We start from the raw sequence: 16,931 nt of genomic DNA on the forward strand, positions 1-16,931 counted from the left end.
CGCACAGAAATCGCTGGAGCGCTATCTGCACCCTGGAAATGCACGTTCCAAAGGGCCAAGATTGGGCCAAGACACTTTCGGTCTGAGGCATCGCAGGCGCCTTAGCCGAGTCTGGCTGGCCAGCTTACCGCCCGGTGCGAGAGTAATCGAACCGATGTGAAGTGAATGCAGAAACGTGATGTATTGATACAGCATGCAAATTGACCTTGGTCCAGCTACTGTGAGCAATATGTCAGATCGTGGTCAACACACAGCAAGATTGACGCACAGCAGTGAGTGATAAGTTATGCGGGGCAGCCATTCGTCCCCAATGTTCCCCATACAAACCGGATGCAAACCCTATCTTGGGGTGTTCATGCCAACCATCCGCTCAACGACGGCCTGCGATGTCGGTGGTGAGCGCCGCGCGATCGTCGACAGGCCAACGACGATGAACCATAGTGCTACCCACCTGGGCCTGGTCCCAATCCATGTTCTCCTCCTCGTCCTCTTCCACCTTGTTCTCCTCGCCGGTGACGCCCAGTCCCCATCCACCATCAACGCGCTCAGGATCCGGACTCCTAACCACACCCAACACGTTCACAGTCAGCTCCCGCCCGGATAACGACTGATTTCCGCTCAATTGCCACCGTACCTCAGCGAATCCAAGAACTCCTTATCCCGCTCCCGCAAGTGCGTCAGATGCGCGAAGCGCGCCGCCATCCTCGGCGTCTCGTCCCCGCCCCCGTCCTCCTCGCCCTCCTCGCCCTCTGCATTCGCGTGCACACCGCTCGGCCGCCGGATACCGGTCCGCCTACGGTCATACTTCTGCGCGATCCACCCCCGGCGATCGCGCGGTCGTGCTGTTGAGAGGTAGGTAGCACTGCCGCGCTGCATGCTGCGCTCGAGCTGGGTGAGAGGGGCCCGAATGGCTCGGAGTAGGTGTTGCACGGCGGCTTCTCCCGCGGTGGGCTGTGGTGGTGCGGATGTCAGGGAGAAGGATAACGGCCGGGGTCGCTGCGATACGAGGACAAGGAGCCTTGATCGCATGTTCAGTTGTCGTAGGTACGTACGCGAGGGAAGGTAGAAACGCACATCTGCTGTAGCCGGGGCTGCGATGACAGCGGGCTCTCTGGCACGACGTCCTCCTTGGAGGCAGTCAGGCGGGAGTACATTCGATGGTAAATGGGTAGGATGACTGCGTCTCGGAACGATTGCAGAGCGACAGTCCGGACGTCGATCTGCGGCGCGGACTGGAGCATGATGGAGGACATCGACCCTTTCCCGTTCCCGCCTGTAGGCGTCGTATTTGGCTTGTGACCTTTTGGCACACGATACAGAGAGGACAGAAGCGGATCGGTTTGTAGAGGTAGTAGGGCCTGTGGTGCTGAACGGTGAATGGTAGTATGCTAGTATCGACAAGCGACGCACCCCTTCGACATAAGGAAGCACCTGGTCCCAGAAGAAACCCCAAAGCTCTACGATCCGTACTATAAGCTTCTCGTCGTCGATGTCGCTGATCTTCGCGTTCAGCGTGACCATTCCTGACGCGATGAGCTCCGAGGTGTCATGTTCCAGAATGGCAAATGCCTTCGCCGGGGACTGGGAAACGATCGTTTGAAGATGGCGCTTGACGAGTTGGTTCAGATCCTCGCTGTTTGCTGTTATAGCATGCGTGAATGTACGAAGACGTGCAAGACTCACATTGGCACACGGAGTGGCTCGCCGTTGAACAACGGAAGAACGAGGACATGGAGAGCTTGCCACGGCTCGTTCGAAGAAGTGGATGAGATATTGGGTAGACTTGAGTTGACTAGGGTGTGGGAGCTGGCGATCTGAGACGCCGCAGAAAGGGAGGGTGCGAGGGTAGGGAGATGTGAATGCGCAAGATTGCCTAGGCGATGCATCTCGCGCGAGACGAGCTTGGAGTCATACGTACGAGCAGAGGCCTAAGGGAAGAGCAACGGTGTGAGCCATGTGCGGCGAAGCATGGAAATGAACTTTGTATGCTTCGAGGTGATAGGATCACGGGGGCGGCTGCGACGACCTGCATTGCTCTCACCATCGCGCAGTGCATGAACAGCTGTCAATCAAGCAACAACCCTGACTATATGCGCGCCAGTGGGTGGTCCAAAACTTATGGCATTCTGGTGCTGATGCAGTGATATGTGGATCCAGCTGCGTGCATGGTACCGAGTGAGCTCAACTCCAATATAGCAGCGTCGATCCTCTCCGTCCACGGCCTAAGGAGACCATGCCCTCTGACTGCCTTCTCATCGGGAAACGATGCTGCCCCGCATCCTGTCACAAACTGTGATGTATGAATATAAGCGCACCTTGGTGGGCGATGTATGGCCTTTCTGGTGTGTGGACGGGGTCGCCATGGCCGGCACGGGGGAGGCGGTCAGTTCGCGAGGGGTGCCGGATGCAGAGTCGCCTCTGGAGTGGGTGCGGGCTGAGAGAGGACTAGAGGCACTTCGTTGTCCGACAGACGAGCCGACGGATGCAGAAGACAAAAGCATGTCGGACAAAAAGGCGAGTCTCTTGGACGGCTGGGGATCAGCGCCGGCATGGCCAGCGCTCGTGTCCGGATGGCCAGCGGCGCTCATCGCGTTGAGGGGGAAGCCTGTCGCGCGCGGTGTCTCGTCGCCCTGGCTCGACGACCGTCGTCGTTCGGGCGTGCGCGCGAAAACGCCGCCCTCCTGGGAGCATCTTCGGTGATGATGGGGCCCGCCGACCATCGCTATGTCCTAGTTTGGAGGATTCGCCCCACGGTCACAAGGTGGACGACCAACGCAGAATGCGTGTATGTTACACGACGGTCTCCGAGAACGAGCAGCACAGCGACGGAGCAGACAGGCGCGACCTCGGGCTCGTTCCAAGTTCGTTCCTGTAAAGCTGGTTCAATGATCACCATTGCCAGTAAATGACAATTATTTATTGTACATACCGGATCAGCAACCTGAAACGGGCAGGTAACAAAATATTATTGTTAGAGAAACAAATGGTGGCTGAGGGATCCTCTCCGTCTGTTTCCCTTGGTCTTTAGTCTCTGCGGCGAATGTACGGGCTTCGAGGGTCTGCGGCGGCCAAGACAGTCAAGAATGTCATAAAACCCACACCAAGCCCTCAAAGACTGCGTAACCCTCACTCAAAGGTGCTCACAGTCCTAGGAGTGGAGACTTCGGCGGACGACAGCTGTGCGGCAGTCGTCACTTCGGACCGTCGAATACTTTCAAATGTAGTCATTCGGCAGGACGAATAGTGAGCTATCTTGTCTCGCATGCATGAGTTTCTACTACTGAGTAGCTCCGTGCAGCCATGAGCCCAACGGAGGCATACAGCCGTTGGTGGCAATAGAGGCACACCAGCGGAACCTGGTGAGTTGCCTCCGGTACTCCATGTACACGCTCGAAACGACCTGAAGTCTAGCCCGGTGCAGTGCAGCAAGCTCTGGACGAGGCAGGCATGTCCCTCCAGGACGTGGACGGCATCGCCTACACCCGTGGGCCCGGCATTGGCGGCTGTCTCAGCGTAGGATCCAATGCAATGCGGACGCTGGCAGCAGCCATGAAGAAGCCACTGGTCGCTGTGCACCATATGGTACGTCCCCATCATCTCGCCTCTAGACTCTGACGCAAACCTGGCTCGCTAGCAAGCCCACGCTCTGACACCGTTCCTGACCGAGCCCATCGACTCGCTCCCGACCTATCCGTTCCTCAGCTTGCTCATCTCCGGCGGACACACGCTCCTGCTGCTTGCGAACTCGCCGCGGGACTTCAAAATACTCGCGACCGCAACGGACGAAGCCATTGGGCGCACAATCGACAAGGTCGCCCGAGCACTCCAAATACCGTGGGCGAGCGGGGTTCGGCCCGTCGCTCGAAGAGTACTTACGGGCAGGACCGCCCGAAGGATACAAGCCCGAGGAAGGCTACGAACTCCCGCTCTACGTCACGCCCATGCCCGGGCGCCTGCAGTTCGCGTTCGCGGCCTTCACTCCGTCACGGAAGTGTACATGCGTGAGCGCGACGGGTCCATAGACGAGTGCACCAGGTACGCGGTCGCGAGCGCGTTCCAGCGGGCGGTCTTGCGCCACCTGGAGGACAAGCTCGATCTAGCTCTGCGACACTGCAGCCGGGAGCGCATACCTATCAGACATCTCGTCGTCAGCGGCGGCGTCGCCAGCAACATCTACCTCGGGAAAGGTGGATCTATCATCCGTATACCTATGAGTCCCATTGCTGACGCACCACCAAGATTGTTTGAATATCTGGAGGAGCAGACGCATTTCGGTCATCCCATCGATCTGGTATTCCCTCCGGTCTCTCTGTGCACTGGTGAGCCCTCTCCTTACCGCCATCAAGATCCTCCCGCTGAACGCCCTCACAGACAATGCCGCCATGATCGCCTGGGCGTCGATGGACCGTTTCCTCTCCGGGAATACAGATCCGTACACGATTGACTTGAAAGCAAAATGGAGTATAGAGGACCTTGACGCTCCACCGTTCAATACTATGTTCCCACCCGGAACCAGGCTTCATGACGTATATTACATTGGATCTAACGTAGGCGTATAATGCATTCCCTACTCATGCTTCTGAGAACGCGACGACGGCACGCATGCTCGCTGGCATCAACGTCTGTATCCGACATACCACAGCCAATGCATCCCCGGAGCTACATGCCTGACTGCTAAAGTACACAAGAGAATGTTGGGTGAGTTATGGTCTTTTGCCCCTGGAATACAACTAATCTCGGATGTATTGCACTATTCACAGTAGTAGATCGTATTATAATACAATATGATGCAAGGTCCCAACGCTACGCAATCGCATTCCAAGAAAACTCAAGAACCAGTAGACATCAAGAAAAGCGCGACTTAGACGGTCAAATCAATGATCACTTCAGCGTCCCGCAAGTAGCCGGTGTCGCTGAGCCTGCTAGGCTGAGACGACGAAGGGTCGCTAGCACGAGCATAACGCGGCCGCCGCTTCGGTGCAGGCAGCGATGGTCGTTCGTCGTCCGAGCTCTCTATCTCGATCACGTCGTCGGCGTGGAGCGAGCGGGCTCGCTTGCGTCCCGGAGTCGGGGCGGGCGGCGAAGGAGACGGGAAGAACAGCGGGAGAGGCCGTTCATCGCGGGGTTGTGCAGCTCGCGAGGACCCAGACGCTTGTGCTTGTGCTCTCGCACCAAGGGGAGAGGGCAGGCGCATGGGTTCAGGTGCACGGACGGGGGCGGAGGCGTGGATGGACGAGCTGCCCTGGGCCTGGGCCTCGGAGGGAGGCGCTCCTACTCCTGTTCACCGAGGCGTGGGCGACAGCCAGATGCGTAGTCTTCCGCCGAGAGCTAGCATTCCTGGCCGGACGGCCTCTTGTGCCAGAGCCTCGCGGCCTTCCCGGTCTGCCCCTCGCAGGTGCCTTTCCCTTACTGCGTGGCAGGAGGAGGGCGTCCATCCATGCATTTGCATCGTTGTCCTCGTCCATGTCGGGATCGGGATCGCCGCCTTGCATGCCGTCGACAAAAGCCGCTGAGACTGCGTCCAACGAGGACCGAGCGGCACTTGCAGCTGGTGCCGAGGCTCGAGGGCGCCGTGGAGGTGGTCCTTTGCCTTTGCCTTTGCCTCTCGTACTCGAGGAAGCCGTAGGAGGTCTGGCGACGGACTTGTCCTTCCGGGTTGGGAACGTGCACCGTTGATCATCGCGCTCTGCCAAGACCGCACCCCGTCGTCGTGCACGTCGCTGTTGTAGTCGTCTTCTTCGCTCGACTCCACGGAACCCGTCCGAGGACGCCTCTGAGGTGACTCCCTGCGTGACCTAGTGGTCCCGGGCCTCGCAGAAGATGTACTCGGTTGTGACAGAATGGCTGGCTGCGACGCATGTTGAGCCATCAGGGGAGGTTCTTCATCGGCGTCCAGATCGACAAGGACGCCCACATTCTCATCGTCATCCATGATAAGCATGTCAGGGCTGTCGGGATCGGGAAACGTGAATATGAAGCCACAATTCCGCATGGGCAAAGATGACTCCGCGCGGATGTCGATCTCTATCCCCGCTGAGCGTCCCCCTCGAGCCGAGGTGGATGGCAGGTCTCTGTTTTGCTGGATGACACGATCACCGGGTGCAGGCACCGCCGTCTCCTTCGCTCGTTTGCTGGGCGAAGCTGCGGGGGAGCGATCTCCTCTGCCTCGCTGCCTTCGTCCGGCTCGATATCCTCCTGTCTCTTGCGCTTGCTACCTGTCTTCTTGGTCTGCTTCGTCGCCGCGGCGGTCTTGAACTCTTCCACGAGCCTCGGGTGGACCTGGCGCATGATAGATGCTGGCACCCATATCCGTTTGATGCTACATGGCTCTGGCGGTGGGTTCTTCGGGCCCGACTTTTTCGACTGGGAACCGCCTTGGGAGCTGTCGAAGAATTCTAGAAGATCTGGGAAGTCTTCGTCATCGGCGTCGTCGTTGCCCTCTTGTGGTTCCCGGTGCTTCCCCTTGATACCTGACTGCGCAAGCCTGACCAGTTGTGTGGGGTCGACTTCGACGCGGTATTCGAAGATATTGTCTGTAGAGACATGTCGACGGGCGCCCACTATCTTTTTGATGAGAGGATTGTCGTCTAGCAGTGGTTCGGGCGCGGCAGGTGCTGGTTCGTCCCGCCTGACGAATGCCGCAGCTCGCCTATCTATTTCGGTCGGGCTCAGATATTTCTTGATCAAGTACGCCGTCGTTCCCACTTCTTCTGCAATTGAAGGCTCTAGTGGTCCACGTATGGCCGTGTCCATCCGCCCGGCAGCAATACGCTTGTTTTCCTCCTTCTCGTCCGCCTCAAGTGCAGCGCGCCGAAGGACACGCATGACAGCTGCATCCCACAAGATGGCGCGGAAGCGTTTGAGAATGGCCGAGCGATGTCCCCATTCGTCGAAATGATCTTCGCAGAACGTAGCGATCCTTGGTATGCTCAGGTCGCCGTTGTCCCGTAAATTCCCGCCGCCTTGCCTTCCGGCGCTTACGCTGCAGACCGGATTCACATAGCATCGCAGGACTTCCATGTCCGGGAACGTCGGTGGAATGGTGAGTGCGGGCATCTTGTGGCGTAGTAGGTTATGGGCATTGGTGTGCAACTCTGTGTTCATGTCTGCACGCCAACGTGAGAGGAAGGCTTCCATGTTGCGACCTTGACACCGCTCGTACTCCGCGATAAGTTGGTCACCGAAGCCCAGCCTTGCTAGACAGTGGGCTACTTGAGGGCCGAAGTTCTTGAGTCCCTGGATCCATCAATCAGTTCTGGACACGCGAACAAGCAAGCCACTCAGCTAACGTTGTCGTAGTCACCACCAGACACAAGGGCAAAGAGGACGAGACCACCTCTTGTCATTTGTATCTCCGGGTGCATGCGAATTGACTCCGCAGAAAACGTCATAACGTGGTATTTGCTGGTCTTTCCATTCAGGTCAGTGGCAGGATTGGCCCGGTTGCCCGTAAGATTGAGGCTCGCACTGTATGTAGTATGGTTAGGGAGACCCATCCTATGAAGTGGAGGACGTGGATGGGACGGACTTGCGAATAATGATCTTAGCACCGAATATGAAGGTATCCGCGTCGTCTGTCAACACTGCATCTATTACGCCGACCCGGTTCAGGTAAGCGAGCTCCGCCTCCGCCTCTCCTAATGCCTTGTATACACTTCAATGCTGCAGCCCCATCGCAATATGGTGCGCTCACCATTCGCCACTCCATTCCGAACCCCTCCAAAAGTTTCTTGAATCCATTCGTTAGGGCATGAGAGCCGCTCTTGCCCTTCTTGCTTCCACGTTTGATCTGCGGTCTTTCACGGCCGTCAAATACAAAGAGAGGGATGAACGGCACTTGGCATAGCTTGAGCAGTCGAAAGAACAGCAGCCGGAGCTCGGGATTTGCACCCTTCTTGGGAGTATGCATCGCGTGTTGGTACCAAATGCTAGCATCAATGCCAACTCGGTAGGCCCTGCGTCCGGAAATGTTCGTTTCAAAGCCGTCTACGACTGCGAGGTGCGCCAGCGAACGCGACTGTCCAGCCGTGCTGAGGACCTAATAGCAACATGAGCGGCTATGGGTCAGAACTGTGGGATGTAGCACTGATATACAGAGATGCTTACATCCCATAGTCCTTGCACTCCCATTGCATGTTAGACGACGGAAGAGAAGAGAGCAGAGCTCACTGAGTGGCAATCGCGTCTCAATAGAGTTCCAAGGGCCAAACCCCTTGAGCGCCACACGGACTTGGAGATGGCACTCGCCGTCACAGTCATGTGCAGTGTGACGCGTCGCGACTAAAGTGGCACATTCAAGTTCAAGTTGCGGCCAGTCTCACTGGACTTCGAAGTCTTGACCCCATCTACTAACTTCCTTAGTACTAGTAATACGTAGTATCACACAAAAATTGCTCTAGCATGAATTACGCATTGTTCCATAAGTTGTCCGTCATCCCAGCCGGTTGAGTGAATGAGAAATGATACACATTGTGCATCAGTCTATATGCCATCTTCCGGCTGCTCTTCGTCTTCATCTATGATCGCCTTCACTCCCCTCTCGAAAGAAACGATACGGTCCCTCCCGGTACTTCATCCACGGTCGGATCGGGTCCACTCTCTGCCAGCACCTTCTCAAGGTCAACAGCATCGAACAGCCTTTCCAGCCGCGATTGACTTGCCGCGGAAGTCGGTTTCGATTGCGAGGGCTTTGTATATAGCATCTGCGACAGGATGTCGTCTTGAATGAGCTCGCGCGCATTCGTTTGAGACAGTTGATGTGGGTCCATTCACCCAACGCGGCCAACTGCGCCTTCTTCTGCTTGAGATACTGCAAAGAGAACGTGAACTGGAGAGCGGAGATGGTGATGATGTGGACATACAGCTTTGTCAGGCTTCTCAACTTGCTCCTGTTTCACTTGCGAAGCTGCCATGAAGTGCATGTGTTGCTCCTCTTCATCGCTTTCCCCATCGCTTTCCCCTCGCTCTTTCCACTGCGGTCTCCATCAGCGTCCAAGTTAATCGTCCCGCCAGATGATTCGCAGGGACACTCGAGAAGATCATGTGTATGACACGCGGTATGCGGATAGACGGTGAAGATGTCTTGCAACTATGGTGCAGTGAGCTGAGTCAGCGGTCATCCCATGCAGTATGTCCGGCACTCACGTCCTTTCGGGTAAATGAGTCCGACTTCGACGATCCTGCCCCCTATCATTGCGGATTGTCAGCACCTGTAGTATCAAGTATTCGAACGACCTCACGTTGCCCATGAGCGCTATGAGCAGGACGATGAGCCGAAGGATTGCAGAAACGGAAAGACGCGCTCACAGTCGCTCAATCCCAACTTCGTTACTTGTCGCTGATAGATTTTCTCTTCCGCGCCGCTCAGCACTACGCGCAAGAATCACTGAGACCATGTGTGACATACCATCGATCGCTCCAGCAGTCAAGAAGCGATATATAAAGACAGGACGTTTCTGACCATCGCTGGGAGGCCATGAATGTCAAGAATCTACAGCTGACGTACCTGCTTACCGATGAATTCGAGCCATAGATTGCAAGTCATGGCTAGGACAGCGTTCAGCAGACATGCGGTCACATCGAGCATGTGCATACCTTGGATTCCAGTCCGAATCGACAAGGACTAGCCGAGAAGCACCTATGAGATTCAGGCCTACACCTCCCGCCTTCGAGCTGAGAAGGAAAACGACTTTTCGCCGTTGAGGTGACGAGGCGAGCGATGGATTGAGCCGCACTCACATCGCTTCGCCTGAGGTGCCTTGTTGAAATCATTGACATACTCCTGCCTTTTCTGGGCCGGTGTTTGTCTGATTTCGGCGCACGCATTCAGCGAGCGAGAACACGTAGAGCGAGAACAAAGCATACCCATCGAGTCGGTGATACGAGTAATTCTTGCTTCGGCAGAAAGCCTCCACAATATTCAAAGTCGATGTGTAATGCGAGACGATAATGCACTTCTCGTCGGTTTGCTATCGAATATGTCAGTAAAAGAGGGGGACGATTCGCTGCTTAATTCACCTCTCGGAGCACTCGAAGCAGAGTAGCAAGAGCAGTCAGCTTGCCTGAGACAGTATAAGCATTAGACAAACAAATGATGAAAAGCGATGCATAACCGACCACTGAGGGAGACGTCCTCTACCCTGGCTTTGTCGGGAAGTAGGGTAACAGCCTCCTCGATGGCCTTCGTCTTGATTGCGTCGCCACCGTTACCGGCCTTGTTCTTGGCTTGATCGAGCGTCGCTTTCAGGAGAATCGGGCTATTACTGATCTTCGTCAACATATTGATCAGCGCCAGCGACTCGGCGGTTGAATTTCGGACAAGATTGTCCAGCTTGTCCGCAGATAGAATCTTGCTAAAAATGGCGAGTTGCAACTTGGTAGGGGTGACAAAGACGACATATTCGTCTGCAAGACGGCGGCACTGAGAAGGCGTGCGTATGAAGCAGAGGGCAGGACACATACGTTTGGGCGGCAGGTACTTCTTCAGAATGGTGGCATCCCGCCTGAGTACGAAGCTTCGTGCGATTGCAGATAACTGTAGCCCGTGCACATGGTCAATTTGACGCCAGAAGAGCACGGCGGAAGTGCGAATTCACCTGAGCGGACCGCGCTTCACCTAACTCAGTCTCTTTGGCTGAGCAACCCGGCGCTCGGCTCTTGAGGATTGGCGTCTCATATACACGGCGGAAGGTATTATAGTCATCTGAGCGAGATCGACTTAATTAGCTTTGCGAAGCCTATCATGTCGTTGTATCACGTCAGACCCACCGAGCAGTCCAGGATTGCAGAAATCAGCCTGCAATCAGAAGGGTGAATACAGCGGGCGTTTATACGGAGCTCGGCAGCATCTCACCATCGCGTGGAATTCCCCAAGGTCGTTCTGGATGGGAGTTCCCGAGAGAATGATTCTACGCGGTGTCCGAAGCGCCTCAAACATCGTCGATGTCTTGTTGTTCGCGGACTTTAGCCTGTGGCCTAAAGTCGGGATTTAGTCAAGGAAACAGCGTCACGACTGCGCACGTACCTTCGTCGCATATGATCAGACCAATAGGCGGGCTCAATGATTATGGGGTGAGTCTGATATAGTTAGCACCTCAGGTCGGGGGTACTTACTTGCAGTAAGCCAGGTCGGAGCTGCTCAACCCTTGGTAAGCATAAGATACCCACATAGGTGGAGTTTGGCGACTGACATCACCGTTCGCAGGCGTTCATAACCAATGATCAATACATGGTGAATCTTCCTAGATGCAGAGGATTATATTGAGCACCCAGAGTATGTTTGAGTATGTTTCCGCATAAACTCACGAGTTCACGAAATGCTTGATCGAGGCTTTGTCCTTGTCTCCCACCATCACGCCTACCCTATCTCTTCCCAGCCTAGATGCGGCATCAGAACAAAACTGAGTCTCCAGGGAAAAATAATAGAAATCGTGTGACCGAACCATTTGTGAAATTCGTTCTTCCAGTTCTGTGCGGTCAGAACGCAAGTGAGATGACGCACATCGACTAGGTTTCAGAATACATACGTTAACGAGCGTCACTGGGCATACGATTAGTATCTTTCCGACAACCGGGCCCGCTCCCGCATAGGGGTTTTGCTCTGTGGCAGCAAGGTTAATATAGATGCTGCAACGGGTAACTGCTACACACTGAGCAATGTCCAACACAGGGTAATTGTCTACTAAGGATGAGTAAGAGGGCCGAATGTTCCGACGATCAGCGCTCACCTGGAGTGTTTTACCCATGCCCTGAGCAGCAAGAAAGGTTAGCTTGTAGTGAGAGCGTTATCCTCAGCACTTGCATTTCATCGGCCAAGATGCATCCGTTGCCCTCGTGCTTTCGTAAACCCATCACACATTCGTACAAGAACTTGACACCTATCGAAGAAGCGGTGAGCGCGCAGCCAGAAATCAACATGAATTATATATACCCTCTACTTGGTGAGGGCGAAGACGTCTTGCCAGAATGGGGTCAATGACGACTCCGACAGTCGGCAGATTCCTGATGTTCTAGTCAACGGGACCGCCCGGCAAATATGAGAGTAGAGCTTTCATACTTCTTGTTATGTTTCGCAGCATGTTCCTTCGTCGGGGCTTTCATCACGATTGCGCCTTCGGCATTCGGATCGTGCCTGGCATTTCGCGCAGTCCATGAATATCAGGTAAGGTCGGTAGAAGGATTTATGCCTACAGAGGCCCTCTCGGCTTTGGCTTCGCAGGGGCCTTGCCGTAGAACGACGTGGGTGTAACAAATTTCTTCAACGCCGCAGGCGAATTTGCGGAAGGGCTACTGCTCGTCTCTGCTGAGTCTCTTCTAGATTTGACGAGGAACGAAGGCTGAGCTGGCGTCTGCGGTGAACTGTCAATTTCAGGGTCCAAACTAGCTTCAATGGACGATCCGACAATTGTCGGCAGGTCGGACTCGGAAATCTGGCCGTCAAGCTCTACTTCTTTTCCGCCGATGAATGTCGAATATCCGCTATACAGCGGAAGTCCATCCCACTTCTTTGTGCCGATGCTATCCTGCTAGTCAGCAGTGTAGACGCCGCTCTCATTCAGAAGATCTTACACCATGCCCTTCTCAGAGATGAGAGCCATTTTCTCTGCCCGGAGGCTCAAAAACGCGTCCCCATCCCACGTCTTGTGCTTCTTCTGTTGTGGCTTTCGCCTACCGATGAATGGAAGTCAGCATGCTGGTTCGCGCCAGTCAGAGGCCGAGAACCAGGAAATGTGTTCTGATGTAAGGTCCGAGGAGCTCCATGCACTGTGCCCACAGATCCTAAGGAGAGTGCGGCAAGCGTGAAGGCATGTGCCTAATGCATTATTGCATCTCAGGTTGCACGCAACCACACTTCCACACCGCTTCCTCGCGTCCAAATATTTACATGGGTGCGTCTGAAGGATGGATGACAACGTTGCTAGAGCAGCTGTGACACGGAAGGAAGCACACAGTCCCCCCGGTGAAGATTGACCAGGCGAGGCATGGTCACAACCAATACGCACCGAGGCAAGCAAGCATAACGCAAAGTGATAATGGCTAGCAACCGGGCCGAGTGGCACGATGGCACGACACCCAGGTGCAGGGCTGACAGTATCTGCTCTAAGCAGTGCACAGCACGCGCGCATACCTCTGGTGAATGATGCAACATGGACATGAATCCTGCTTCACGTCGCATCCTTCCACTAAGGCATCTGCTCCGGCTTACAGAAAGAAATGGCAGGTTTTTCGGACCCGGAGCAGAAGCGTGGAACGAACTGCTCAACGCCTCCTTCAGCCGCTTCCAAACATAGCCGGGAACGGATGACCACTGAGTCGCGCCGAAGCAAACCTCGAGTGGCACGACAATAAATGGTGTGGAGTGAGCCGAGCAGCGTCATGAACAGCATGACAAGTCTGCATGTGCCTCAACGAGCGACCACGCTGACTCTCGGAGAATCCCTTGTAGTGAGTAATGCACGCACGCCAGAGCACTGTCGTCGTGCAGGCACACATGGACTGTTTGACATTGTGTGACAAGTCAAAGTGGGATCTCCCATCGCGCTCGTCTGGACGCCGATCATGAATATGATATGCGAAGGGTGCTTACCAATTTGCGGTCCAGAAGGAAACCTGTGTGTTGCCTTTCGAAGAAAATTTGTCGCCTTTCACAAGATCAACGGGCTCGAGCTCGATGGCCTTCTTAGGCGCGACAGCCTCGCTGACCCTGCTCGGGGGCTTGAATCCATTCATTGCTTTGGGTCTGAGAGGCGCGTAAGGCTTCGACGGGGCCCCGGATGTTGATGGAGCAGGCATGGGGGACGAATGGCCAACCCGGCCGTTTGAGAAACACTTCCCTGACATGAAGTCCGAGCGAAGAACCACATGGTCTACTTCGAGTTCCTTGTTTCCGACCGTCAAGTTGACCCCTTGGTCAAGTGCGTCCGCCGATTCAATGCCATGAAGTCGTCCACTCGTAAAGCTATTCAAGCGCACAGTACATGAGCAAGCGCATATAGTCAGCAATGAATTGCGCTGAATGCGTACGATCTGCCATCATGTCGAACAATGTGCACGAATTGCCGATCACCTGCATGACCGCGTCGCCATCCCAAGTCTTGTGCTTCTTGTACTGAGGCGCTCTCCTGGGATATCTCGTCTACATATGATTCGACTACGCAGCTCTTCACGCACCATTGTACCATCCAGAACTTTTCCTTCGATGCATCTCCTCCACCCCTGCCTTCGCTTGTTGACTCAACTGCTTGTCGTTTGCGATTCGCAGAGTTTGGGTCGTGGAAGTCCGACTTTCGCTTCTGTGCCCCGGTTTGCGGATTCTGATATGTGGGCATATTCAAAAGCGCGTATGTTGACACAAAAAGTGAGCCGCCGGGGAAAGTGAAGTGGATCAGAGGTAGAGCACAAGGAGGGTGCCAGACTGTCGTGGCTGAGTCTCAAGACGCGACGCGCCAGTGGCGCGCACAAGACAACCGCCCAGCCACGTGCACGTGGTCGTGTCCTGGTCACTGGCAGACTGCAAGCAGCATCACGTATCCCGCAAAGGGTATGGGTATATACATAATCCAGAGAGCTCTATGTTACATGTAAGTAGCAACTCAGTATATCGCCAATATCTGACCGCGCCATCCTGCAATGTCCATGATGCATTTATAGAAACCGTCCAAATGAACACCAAGCAGCTACCGGCGTATCATGCATTGTTCCCGGCTGGCTCACAAAGTGCCGTATGCAGCTTTGCCATCAATGACCGTGGCCGCGATCTTCGTCTTCATAATCTCCGTCACGGGCACAGACATGATGTCTTGCGACAGGACGACAAAGTCCGCCCGCTTGCCAGGCGTGATGGACCCGAGCGTGTTCTCGGAGAACGAGGCGTAGGCTGGGTCAATTGTCATGCCTTCGCAGGGAGAAGACCCGTCAATGAGTAAATCAAGTCCAGGCGGTTCGCGCCAGCATGACGTACCCTTCAATGCTTCCTCCCGCGTCATGCGCTGCTCCGGGAACCTGAGCAAGTCATCAACTCAAGCGCACGCGAGTCATGAGCGCAAATTCACCCACCAGCCTCCCGGCCCATGAGGCGACCGGCCATCCTGCGAGAGTCGTGTGATCGCAGCGTAGAATCCCGCAAGAGGGTTCACGCCCTCAACGGGGAAGTCAGAGCCCAAGGTGATACGAGCGCCGTGGTCGAGAATGCTTCGGAAAGCGTAAAGCCCCTTGACACGTTCAGGGCCCTGCGAAAAGATCAGTGACTTTCCCAGTTGACCAAGCTCGTGTGAAGCTCACCAAGCGCTCTTCGCTGTACCACATATCGTCCGTGCTGCACACGTCAGGTAAGTATCCCGCGGGACGCTCGATACAATGAGCTACGCACGCGTGTGTCGGCTGGATACTGGCGATGACTAGCCGAAGTTAGTTACGATCAGAAAGACGCTCTGGGAAATGAACGCATACCACCCAGGTTTCCGAACCGTGCCATGTCCGCCTCGGCAAGGATCTGGGCGTGTTCAAGACGTGGTCGGAGAGCAGACACGTTTGCCTCCTTGAGCGCCTCCTCAAATGCGTCCAGAACAATGCCGTTCGCGCGATCACCGATTGCATGCACATTCTGGCAGGCCGCTCCCGTCAGACAGTCGCGGAGATGAGAATTCGTCAACGCCGTCAACGCACCACCTGCCATCCGTCCTTCATGAATTTGGGGATCACCCTGTTGAGGACTTCCGGTTCCGTCCGCATGACACCACGAGTGCTCGGGTTGTCTGTGTACGGTTCGTATAGCTGCGTACTGAAATTAGCACACCGTCAGATGCCAGGCGCAAGAATGTACCGCTGCCAGACCGGTTCGCAAGGCACCTGAGAAGAAGTAAGCTCCGTGCAGAAACGGTGCATACGCGTCATACGAACCATCGGCGAAGATTTTGACACTGCGAGCCGTAAGCCTGTCATCGCCGGCACCAATGATCTTAGTGGCACGATCCCCCCAGTAATCCTTCGTTTCGTCGAAGAACGTCATGCCGTATATACGAAGCTGTAGATAAAAATAAGTCAGATAAGCATGGTCCGAAGAGCTTCACCGGCTTTCCTTACCGGTAATTTGCCATCATCTGCTTGCCTATAAGGGGTACAGTTCAGTAGAGCAAAAGGGGATGTAAGGCAACAATACGGCTGACCTCTGGAAGAACTCCAACGACATGGGATCGAGAGCAGCATCGTGAATCGAGGTCAGGCCTGCAGCAAGTGCGTCCTTGACCGTTGCATTGAAACGCGCTTCCAACATCTCATGCGTTGGCTTAGGTCGTTCCACCAGTGCTTGTGCATTGTCTAGGAAGGAGCCTGTCGCACACCAATTTAGACACCGACCAACCTTACTTCAGGAATCGACGAACCGGTTGGTCTTCCTGAGGCATCGCGGACTATTAAACCACCGGGCACTTCGTCCGGCAATGTGCCCATCGACTGAAGTACCCGTTTCGAGACCCATAGTGCATGCCCGTCCTTGCTCTGCAGCACGATCAACCGACCCGCCACCACGGGGTCTGCCTCGAAGTGAGCCTGGAGCCGTGAGTGTCAATATGGAAGACATGCGAGAGAGAGCTGACGCGACAAACAGCTAGAGGGAACGCCTGGTTTTTCCAATTAATGTGGTCCCAACCCCAGCCTTCGATGAACTTGGTCTTGTCGTTGCGGATGTCGGGATGTGCCAGTATGTAGTCCTTCACTCTAAGAACAGTTTCTGTGTGACGGTGAGCGTGATTGACATCTTTGAGTCTGACAGACATACTGTACCTTCTACGGTCCGCGTCTCCTCGAGAGGAATGACCTTCATCGCACCGTACTCCAGGATATGTGCATGGGAGTCTTAACAATTAGAGTGAGGACCTATCCGTCTCCCGTAACAAGAACACCTACCGCTGAAACCAGGAACCACGACATGGCCT

At 55.0% G+C, this 16,931-nt stretch overlaps 7 protein-coding genes across 7 annotated transcripts; 2 read left to right on the plus strand and 5 right to left on the minus strand.

Annotated features, from left to right (window-relative positions):
• Nucleotides 1-77: 77 nt before the first annotated feature.
• B0H18DRAFT_1012219 (HbrB-like-domain-containing protein) lies at nt 78-2,910 on the minus strand. Its single transcript, XM_048029034.1, has 8 exons — nt 2,316-2,910; nt 1,684-1,928; nt 1,411-1,633; nt 1,075-1,358; nt 635-1,018; nt 452-560; nt 269-381; nt 78-218 (listed from the first exon to the last, which is right to left on the minus strand). Exons 1-7 carry the CDS (start codon nt 2,718-2,720, stop codon nt 340-342), a joined length of 1,692 nt encoding a protein of 563 aa, XP_047892487.1. The 5' UTR covers nt 2,721-2,910; the 3' UTR covers nt 78-218; nt 269-339.
• Nucleotides 2,911-3,010: 100 nt separating this feature from the next.
• Nucleotides 3,011-3,551, plus strand: B0H18DRAFT_1012226 (uncharacterized protein). The gene has a single exon (XM_048029035.1). The coding sequence runs from the start codon at nt 3,041-3,043 to the stop codon at nt 3,242-3,244; it is 204 nt and encodes a 67-aa protein (XP_047892488.1). The 5' UTR covers nt 3,011-3,040; the 3' UTR covers nt 3,245-3,551.
• Nucleotides 3,448-4,559, plus strand: B0H18DRAFT_1119974 (Gcp-like domain-containing protein; the record flags this gene model as incomplete). Its single annotated transcript, XM_048034034.1, has 5 exons — nt 3,448-3,582; nt 3,635-3,847; nt 3,903-3,982; nt 4,036-4,319; nt 4,372-4,559. 5 exons carry the CDS (start codon nt 3,448-3,450, stop codon nt 4,557-4,559), a joined length of 900 nt encoding a protein of 299 aa, XP_047892489.1.
• A 32-nt stretch (nt 4,560-4,591) lies between these two features.
• B0H18DRAFT_1012231 (uncharacterized protein) lies at nt 4,592-6,069 on the minus strand. Its single transcript, XM_048029037.1, has 3 exons — nt 5,702-6,069; nt 5,286-5,648; nt 4,592-5,242 (listed from the first exon to the last, which is right to left on the minus strand). The coding sequence occupies exons 1-3, from the start codon at nt 5,990-5,992 to the stop codon at nt 4,862-4,864; spliced, it is 1,035 nt and encodes a 344-aa protein (XP_047892490.1). The 5' UTR covers nt 5,993-6,069; the 3' UTR covers nt 4,592-4,861.
• B0H18DRAFT_934342 (uncharacterized protein) lies at nt 6,025-8,155 on the minus strand (the record flags this gene model as incomplete). Its single annotated transcript, XM_048041773.1, has 5 exons — nt 8,107-8,155; nt 7,694-8,038; nt 7,529-7,644; nt 7,290-7,467; nt 6,025-7,236 (listed from the first exon to the last, which is right to left on the minus strand). Exons 1-5 carry the CDS (start codon nt 8,128-8,130, stop codon nt 6,025-6,027), a joined length of 1,875 nt encoding a protein of 624 aa, XP_047892491.1. The 5' UTR covers nt 8,131-8,155.
• Nucleotides 8,156-8,528: 373 nt separating this feature from the next.
• Nucleotides 8,529-14,420, minus strand: B0H18DRAFT_1095124 (P-loop containing nucleoside triphosphate hydrolase protein; the record flags this gene model as incomplete). The annotated part of the gene is made up of 34 exons (XM_048032405.1): nt 14,170-14,420; nt 14,023-14,120; nt 13,586-13,957; nt 12,568-12,666; nt 12,190-12,516; nt 12,056-12,130; nt 11,930-12,000; nt 11,797-11,876; nt 11,727-11,747; nt 11,650-11,677; nt 11,526-11,599; nt 11,442-11,467; nt 11,305-11,376; nt 11,190-11,240; nt 11,113-11,133; nt 11,024-11,055; nt 10,853-10,974; nt 10,768-10,795; nt 10,596-10,702; nt 10,462-10,534; nt 10,117-10,404; nt 10,018-10,061; nt 9,865-9,968; nt 9,739-9,806; nt 9,595-9,688; nt 9,514-9,546; nt 9,407-9,465; nt 9,307-9,351; nt 9,240-9,253; nt 9,145-9,186; nt 9,030-9,088; nt 8,862-8,979; nt 8,752-8,809; nt 8,529-8,719 (listed from the first exon to the last, which is right to left on the minus strand). Exons 1-34 carry the CDS (start codon nt 14,170-14,172, stop codon nt 8,529-8,531), a joined length of 2,997 nt encoding a protein of 998 aa, XP_047892492.1. The 5' UTR covers nt 14,173-14,420.
• B0H18DRAFT_1012242 (amidohydrolase 3) lies at nt 14,421-16,925 on the minus strand. Its single transcript, XM_048029038.1, has 14 exons — nt 16,780-16,925; nt 16,602-16,726; nt 16,380-16,545; nt 16,164-16,326; nt 16,081-16,105; nt 15,898-16,021; nt 15,821-15,846; nt 15,664-15,771; nt 15,448-15,601; nt 15,368-15,395; nt 15,280-15,313; nt 15,055-15,227; nt 14,960-15,000; nt 14,421-14,893 (listed from the first exon to the last, which is right to left on the minus strand). The coding sequence occupies exons 1-14, from the start codon at nt 16,817-16,819 to the stop codon at nt 14,709-14,711; spliced, it is 1,392 nt and encodes a 463-aa protein (XP_047892493.1). The 5' UTR covers nt 16,820-16,925; the 3' UTR covers nt 14,421-14,708.
• Nucleotides 16,926-16,931: the final 6 nt, after the last annotated feature.

Source organism: Fomitopsis serialis (genome assembly GCF_022376445.1).
Source record: "Fomitopsis serialis strain Sig1Antser10 chromosome Unknown B0H18scaffold_41, whole genome shotgun sequence".
Taxonomy (NCBI): domain Eukaryota; kingdom Fungi; phylum Basidiomycota; class Agaricomycetes; order Polyporales; family Fomitopsidaceae; genus Fomitopsis; species Fomitopsis serialis.